Raw genomic sequence first — 7851 nt, 5'->3', positions numbered from 1 at the left:
CTCCAGCAATGAGACACAGAGATTTCAGGATCATTTTAATTCCATTCAAATGCCTTATTCTCCAGAACATGGATACAGACAGTCCCACTTTCAGAGCAGACCGACTTCGACTATGGCCTTTGAAACTTCATGTAACCTGTTAGGCAGGTCTAGAACTAGGGGCCTCCCTCTGGATGGCTCCTTTGGGCTCTAACACCCATGCGAGGGGAGAATTAGGCAGTGCAGAGCATGAACTGAGCTGGTACTGGGGGACCTGGAGCCGGTCACGTAGCTCAATTGGGACGTTCTCTCGAAGTTCTGAGACAAAGAACTAAAATTACAACGTAGCTCCCAGGCCTACCCTTGCCCTCTGCCAAAAGACCAGTCAGTGCTCAGTATTTTCTGGAAACCGGATTCACCCGCAATTCCATGACCTTCCTGGACTCTCAGGAGGCAGGGTGTGAGAACCCATCTTCTCCTGGATGTCTACGTCTGCGGAGCGACAGATTTCCTTGGACAGATTCTGTAACAGGCTCTTTCCTATACAACTAAAAGACTCCACAGAGGCCAAGCTGGGCCTCTCCTCAGATCTCTGTGGGAGACCTGTCAGACCTGGGCTCTCTAGACAGGCTGCAGGTTAATACCCAGGGCCGCACTGCCTGCCAGCACTCTTCCTACCCACTCTTCCCAGCCACCAGATTCCTGATGCTTCCTGCTTCTGGCTGTTGTCCCCAACACTGGCCGGAGTTACCAAAGGGAAAGCTGTGTGTGTGTGGGGGGGGGGGGTGATATGAGGCGGAGTGCTGGTCCCGTGGGTCTCACACCAGCTAGCACCTCAGAGCAGCGGCTATCACTCAGCTTCTCTCTAGGCCGCTGACTTTCACGTTCCCAGAGTTTCTAAATCTCCTGCTCCTCCAAACCCTTCCTTGCCCCGCACAAAGCACTGCAGCTCGGCTCCGGCTCCCGACAGAGAGAGGGTGATGCACTGTTGACTCACGCTGGTCAAGGCCAGTGGCCACACACACCAATCGATGGCACTGCTCATAGCAGCTCCAACCTGCCCTGCTTGGTCCAACACACACATCTGCTCCAGCTAACACTCCTAAGAAAACTCAAATTCACACTCCAGGAGATGGGCACCCCACCGCCCATGGGGCCCCCTACCCCTAGCCCTGTGCCAAGCACACACACATACCCCAAAGCCATTCAAGTAATGTGTTTAGGCCTTTTCAAGAAAAGAATGAGAGATTCCAACAAGGGTCACGAAAGTTAACTCATCAAGTAAAAAAGTTCTTTAAAAAAATCCAACATCATTTTGGCAGGATTTTTACACGGAATAATTCTATATACATGCTATACATTGTTTCTATAAAACACACTATCTACAATCTACTTACATTTAATTGTCCTGCTAGTTCTAGTTCACATGGGATTACCTGCAGTCACAAAGGAGTCGAGTCGGTTTCCCTGACTGTCCGACTGTGCCATCCCTTAACAAAGGCACTGGGTGAGCAAAACAAGATTTTCAGAACCTTATCAACTATCTTGCCTGTAAGAGCACACTCCTAGAGCCAGGTGCTCGGGAACGGCATTGGAGCTAAGGCAGCAATGTAGGGTGTTATGTAAATAAGTCGAGTGTGTCCTTTTAAACTGCTCCAAGAAGCCACAAATGTGGGCCCCCTTTCTAAGTGACCCTCTGAAGTCTGAGGGTATGACCACAGATTTAGGAAAAGTCATTCAAGCACAGCCTATTAAAACCTTTAAAGTTATAATTTAAGTTTTAAATGAAAGTTCAAATTACTTCTCATAAATAGAAATTAATGGAGATGCATTAAGCCACTTCATCAAAGCAACTTAAAACTGATATGTGTGTATATATATATACATATATATGTATATATATATACATATATATAGGATCTATAAGGTCAAAATTAAGGTTTCAATGCATATTTGTTAATTATGCCAGTGTACTAAATAGTTTCGGAACACTACAAGAATGACATTCTCTTTCTCTCCCATAGTCTTCCAGTTTGTAGCAAAACATTATCCGCAAGTCCAGTGTCTGGACGATGCCGGTGACCATCATCCAGCATTAAAGTAGCCTTTGTCACCCTCAATGTCCACTTCCTGGTCCGAATCCTCTGAGATCTCGGAGTCCTCCCGAGAAGCAGGGGAAGGAGAACACTGAGAAGTATCCAGAGAGGCGCCTTTACTCTGCTCACTGGGCGAGTCCTGGCCCTGGCCACAGGAAGCATCCAAATTGTCCAACTCATCCTTTTTATTGCTTTGAGGGTTCTCCTGAAAGAAGGGAATGAAACGTGAGATCAAAGACATAAAAATAAAATGGATTTCCCCCCCAGCCTTTAGCTTGCTTACAAAGTTTAGGTTATCAACTGTTTTCATCTAAAATCTCTTTCCTAAGAAGACACACTTGTGATTCTTGTCCCCATTTGAAATTAGAGGGAGAAGTCACATCAGAGGGAGATTATATGTAACTCAGGTCCATGATCTCAAGACTTTCAGCTTAGGAGAAAAAAACAAACTCCGTTCAGTCCAGGCTGCACTGTTCCTGCTCTTTAAATATTGCCCTCACCGCATTTTCTAGCATTTTAGAAAACAAATGTTAATGGCTGGTTTGTTATACCAAGGCCCATCCCCCCTCCCAGAAAAGAAAAAGAAAAACATATACTAAATTAAGAAGCTTCGAAATTATAGATTAAAATTCTTTTCTGTTGGTCTTCTGAAGTAATTTATGAGCACATATATACATAGCTATGTACCAAATCTCAAGGTCATGACAAACAAAAATCACAGGACCAAATAATATTGATGAAGCGATTACAATTTGCTTAAAATCTAGGCAAAATTTCCTGCGGGAAAAGTATCCCACATTTCACAGAAAGTACCATTTTAAAAGTCATTGGGAAACTAGCTCCAAGACTTTGAATAAGAACCAAGTCCAGTCAGTGAGTGTTTAAGCTTACGGGTGTCTAATAAGGATACAAACACTAGAGAGAAACATTGTGCTCCTCAGCGAGCAAGTCTGCAGAAGCCATACAAGGTCAGTGATGATAGGGGAATCCTCAACTACTTCTGAATAATAAAGCTACAGGAAGCTTTTTGTTGTTTCGAAATGTCCTTTGGGATAGCATCTTTTTTCTTTTTAAATACAAAGTGTGATCAATACAATTTAAGATCTACACTGAATTTCCCCACTTGACAAACCATTTTGTTTCAAGCCATCCTGTCTTATTTAAAGCCCAGGCGTATAGGAGTCATCAGCGGTTGTCCGAGAACTGGAAACACCCCGTCTGGGACCTCAAAAACAAACCTTTAGTTCTAAGTCAGCAGGGTAGCTTTGGGGGACGCTCCCTTTAGTTTTTTTTTTTTAATTGCATATTTCTTAACAAGGGTTATTGAAAGACTCCTTAAGAAGTTTAAGCTACTTTCCAAATAGGCCTGGCAATTTCTTTATGTGTTTTATATTCATTTTAAGAGCTGGCAAAGATGGATAATAATTTTTAAACTCTTTGATATTTAATTCTTCCTTTTCAAAAAGCGCAAATAAGACTTAAAGGTGTTTGTGTCTTTATATTTACCCTTGAATCCTGCCTGGTTTTATTATGGCTGTGTAAATAAAAGAAACAATTTTCTCCCAAAGATAACTACTTAAGTCATTTACTGTCAATTACTTTATCTTTCCTGCGTTAATGAGATAAACAACATATGGGGTTTATAAAACAATTAGCCAGGCGGTTTACTGGCCTGTGTGTGAAACCCTAGCTAATTGATATAGGAACTGCATTAGGTGCTTTTAGCATTAGTGCCACCTGAGCAACTCATCCTGAATTTCAGCAGGACTATTTGCCTTTTTAATCAAGGTGAAGAGGTTAAATAGTCTCTTCAAATGACTTTTGCATACAACCCATAACAGGTCTCCGCATTTAGATAACATGATACAAACATTTATTTCCATAGAAACGGAGCCATGTCAATACCTGTTTCAGTCTTCTCCATTTAGCGCGTCGATTCTGAAACCAGGTTTTGACCTACAGAAAAGAAAGCAAGTTTACAGACAGTTCCAGATCCCGAGAGACCTGGGGAGGAGCGGAGAAGGCACTGGGGATATGGCGAGAATCAGTTCTACAGTTGGGTAGAAGAAGAACGTGCCCAGAGCGCACCGCACCGTGGTTTCTTCAGCCCTAGAAACCAGCTGGGGTTGTGGGACCCCGTGGGCTGACCTGTCTCTCACTGAGCTGCAACATCTTAGCCAGACGCTTCCTCTCAGGCGGGGAGAGGTATTTCTGAGTCTCGAACTTCTTCTCCAGTTCGATGGTCTGGTCGTTGGAGAACCTCACTTGACCGCCTTTCCTTTTGTGCAGGGGCCGTTGTAGGAAGGGGCTCCAGAGCAGGGGCTTGCCTGTGGGCCAGAAGAACGGAGGGTGAACCACGGCGCTAGAGTCCTCTGGGCAGTCCCCAGACCTACCTTGGTCCCAGGTGACACAAGGCGGGAGGCCAAAATGCAGACCTGTTCCCAATCCATACATTCTCAGGTGTACAGATGGACTCAATAGTCCTTCCCACCGCACAAAGTCAGCTAAACTGCATTAGCACACAAACCAGCTTGGACACTCGAGACACCGCACTACCCGACCTTCACACCTGTGGCTTAAATGCAAACAAATCTTCTCAACCCCGAGAGAAGCCCTGCCGGGCTTAAAATGCTCTTCTTTAACGGACCAGCTCTTGTGTGTACTCAAGTTTTTGCAAAGGATCCAGTGTGCGCATTTAAGGGGGGAGTGGGGTTGTTACACTTCCCAAGGCCTGGTTGCACAGAAGCGCTAGCAGGGCGCTCGTGTTAGGCCTCGAGTGGGGCCTCCAATCGTGGCTGGAGCACACCTCGGCCTCCTCTGATTTCACACTCGGCCTGCGGGGGCGGCCAGTTAAAGCCACCCCGTGGGCTATGGCAACATTTCCGTCAATGTGTTTCCTGTTGGTCTGTCTCAAAAAAAAAAAAAAAAAAGTAAAAGAAAAAAAGAAAAAAAAAAAGCTTCCTTCTGCTCAGGCCCAGCAGAAACCCAAGGAAACCAAGGCGATTTCTGTGAAAACGTTTGCCCCAGGGCCGTTCCTGCCCCACAGGGGATAGAGTGGGGCACCGGTCACACACCCTGCAGGTTGAAATTTTAAAAATACAAATATGATTACTTTTAAAGTACAAAATTATCTAAAACCCACACCCCGAATCCCGGTAGCGGTGAGATGAGGGGAGCGCAGGAGACTACGTCAAAATAATGCTGGCATTAAAATGCTAATTCATTAAAATGTCAATTTCTCCTAGGTTCCCAATGAAAATGCCAGGGTGTTTACTTTAAACCCTGGTCCTTATTCGCTCTGGGGCATCGGACCGCGCAGGCGACGAGGGACTCAGGCCCCGAACTCCGTCACCGTTGCTTATGTATTTCTTAGGAACATTGCGGGGACCAGCCCCGAAAATCCCACGCAGTCAGCGTTGTCTCCACCGCCCTTCCTAACTGTTCGGGGTCTGCACTTTCTTACTCCAAAGTGGTAGCGGTGCGTCCGTATGTCCGTCCTTCTGTCTTCGGGCCTACACCTAAACATTCCGAAAGCTGGCATTGTTTTTTCGAGATTTTGCTTGCGTCAGGCTTCAGACTAGTGCAAAACAGCCTCCAAAGTGGGGGGGGGGGGGAAGCCGAGAGGAAGCAACTGGTTATTTTAGCTGCCATAAAGTCACATCCCACACAGAGGAAATGAACAATATCAGAAAAACGGATCCTGCCTATCAGACGTCGAGTGTTTCCTGAATTTGTCTGTATTGAGGATGTCGATAAAATAATCAGCAGCGTGCACTACTCCGGGGGAAGGGTCTGCTTCATGCAGCCAGGAAAACACTTAACAGCTTCAGAAACCAGATTTACTCCTATCGAGAACTCAAGATTTCCTGTATGAACGGAAAGGGTCAGGCTCCTTCACTACACAAGCTTGTTGAACCAAGCCCAGCCCAGGAACCGCCCGGCCCGCCAGCTATCCCTGCGCTGCAGGGGCCAGGCTCGGGGCGCCCCGACGTCCTCTTCCCGGTGTCGCCCGCTAAGGGAGCCCCACCCGGGCCGACACGTGTGGCCAGGGCTGCCTTTCACTACTACCCCGGGCGTCCCAGGCCTCTCCCGACTTCGCTCGCCCCGATGTCTGCAAGGTGCAGGGAAAGCAATCAGAGTCGCCGAGCGTCCTAGCGCCGGCAGCGCGCCACCGGGGGCCCCGCGCCTCCTGTCCCCGCGCGCACCCGCGAGTCGCCGGCTCAGAGCTTTCGCCGCAACTTTCTCCTGCAGCTCCCGTCCGTCCCCGCCGCCACCCGCGCGCTGCCACCCCGCCTTCCTCACGGACGCCCGCGCTCGGCCCCGCAGACCCCGGTCGCCTTACCCAAGGGGTCGTGGCGGAGCAGGGCGTGCGTGTAGTCGTTCACCGTCCGCGGGAAGGGGTACAGAGGGCCTCCGAAGCCACCGGGACCGTAGGCGGCGGCCAGCGCGGCGGCGGGGTGGTGCGAGAAGGCGGGGTGGACCGGCGTGGGCTCGTACACCGGGGTCCGGTAGGAGGACACGAGGCTGGTGAAGGAGGAGTTGGGAGATGGCAGCGTGGGGGTGGGCGTGGGCGCCGCGGGCCCGCGACCCAGGATGTCGTCGATGTAGAAGGGCGTCGGGTGAGCGGGCTGCAGCAGCGGCGTGGGCGCGTACAGCGGTACTCCCACGGCGGGCGCAGCCGCGGGCCCCGGGTGCGGGAACTGCATGGCTGCACCGCAGCCCCACGGACAGAGCTGCCGACCCGCGCCACCCCGCTACATTTATTTGCGCTCCGCGCTCCCGGCGATAGGCTCCGGCAGCCTCGGGGTGGGGCCGCGCTCGGGTCCCTTCCTGCCGCCAGGCCCTGCGGCCAATGGCGCGGGCCGCGGACTCGCCTCCGCCCCTGGCCCGCCCCGCCCCCGTCGGCCCAGCTCCAGCCCCCGAGACAAGCGGGCCGCGGAGCTCTGGGGACCCTGCTCCAGGGTGTCCCGCTGTCCGTCCGGAGTGCCAGGCACCGAGAGCCCGATTGCGACCGTCGAAGAGGTGAGCACAAGGCATGTACCAAGAACGCGGATCCCAGCGGGAAGGCGCCACTGCGGAAACTCAGGCAGCCTCTGGCCCCCGGAGGAGCGACGGGACTCGGCTGGCCAGGAGGTCGCCGGCAGGAGGGCACCTCTGGCACGCCAGAGCAACCTCCCCGGAGGCTGAGCTCCTTGGGGTAACGGTGGCACTGTGTAGTGCAGGCCCCTCTGCTACTCAAAGCTCTAACGAGAAGACCCTAGCCTTTGGCTGCGTCCCAGATGGGTACTGACGGCAAGGCTGCAGGTGCTCCAGATTCTCCACCTGGGAACCGCTCCTTGCTGGCAGAATCTGCTCCCTATGGGAATCAAGGCAAGACCTGGATCTTACGGCGCCCGGCAGAGGCTGTGCAGTGTTCTTCGATCCTATGGGGAGCGGGAGGAGACCTCTGTCCCGGGGCCCTGAATGACACAGCTGTGCGCAGCCGGGCTCTGAGGTTTTACACGTGTTTTCTATTGAAAGTCGTAGCGCGCTGTTCAGTGTGGCCTCGGCCCTATGCGGCTTCACTCGCCTCTGGGGCAAAGGGGCATTTTCTTGATTGACGTCCTCCTGCGGTGACCACACCTTAAGTTGGGCAGTTTCTGCTAAGGTTTTTTATTAATAGACTTTTTTCTATTGAGATTTTAAATTTTACCCTTTGGAATTCCATCTTCAGCTGCTACGGGACTGATCCAAAAGAGGGGGGGAAACTGGGTAGCTGGAGAACCTGGGTTCGAGT

The 7851-nt window shown here is 50.7% G+C and overlaps 1 protein-coding gene across 1 annotated transcript; it reads right to left on the bottom strand.

Moving 5' to 3' along the window:
• Positions 1-1239: 1239 nt before the first annotated feature.
• Positions 1240-6823, bottom strand: Hhex (hematopoietically expressed homeobox). Its single transcript, XM_005352192.2, has 4 exons — positions 6418-6823; positions 4224-4402; positions 3981-4031; positions 1240-2280 (listed from the first exon to the last, which is right to left on the bottom strand). The coding sequence occupies exons 1-4, from the start codon at positions 6779-6781 to the stop codon at positions 2065-2067; spliced, it is 810 nt and encodes a 269-aa protein (XP_005352249.1). The 5' UTR covers positions 6782-6823; the 3' UTR covers positions 1240-2064.
• Positions 6824-7851: the final 1028 nt, after the last annotated feature.

Source organism: Microtus ochrogaster, chromosome 8 (assembly GCF_000317375.1).
Source record: "Microtus ochrogaster isolate Prairie Vole_2 chromosome 8, MicOch1.0, whole genome shotgun sequence".
Classification (NCBI taxonomy): domain Eukaryota; kingdom Metazoa; phylum Chordata; class Mammalia; order Rodentia; family Cricetidae; genus Microtus; species Microtus ochrogaster.
The sequence above is the reverse complement of the archived record's forward strand: the minus strand, read 5'-3'. Positions and strand labels throughout refer to the sequence as shown.

What these genes read in the sequence shown, in the direction of transcription:
- Hhex (XM_005352192.2), bottom strand. Translation starts at nt 6,781, where the DNA reads ATGCAGTTCCCGCACCCGGGGCCCGCGGCTGCGCCCGCCGTGGGAGTA. An exon ending in GCTCCGCCACGACCCCTTGG is followed by an intron (nt 4,403 to 6,417) that starts GTAAGGCGACCG and finishes TCTGGCCCACAG; the next exon opens with GCAAGCCCCTGCTCTGGAGC. An exon ending in TGCAGCTCAGTGAGAGACAG is followed by an intron (nt 4,032 to 4,223) that starts GTCAGCCCACGG and finishes TCTTTTCTGTAG; the next exon opens with GTCAAAACCTGGTTTCAGAA.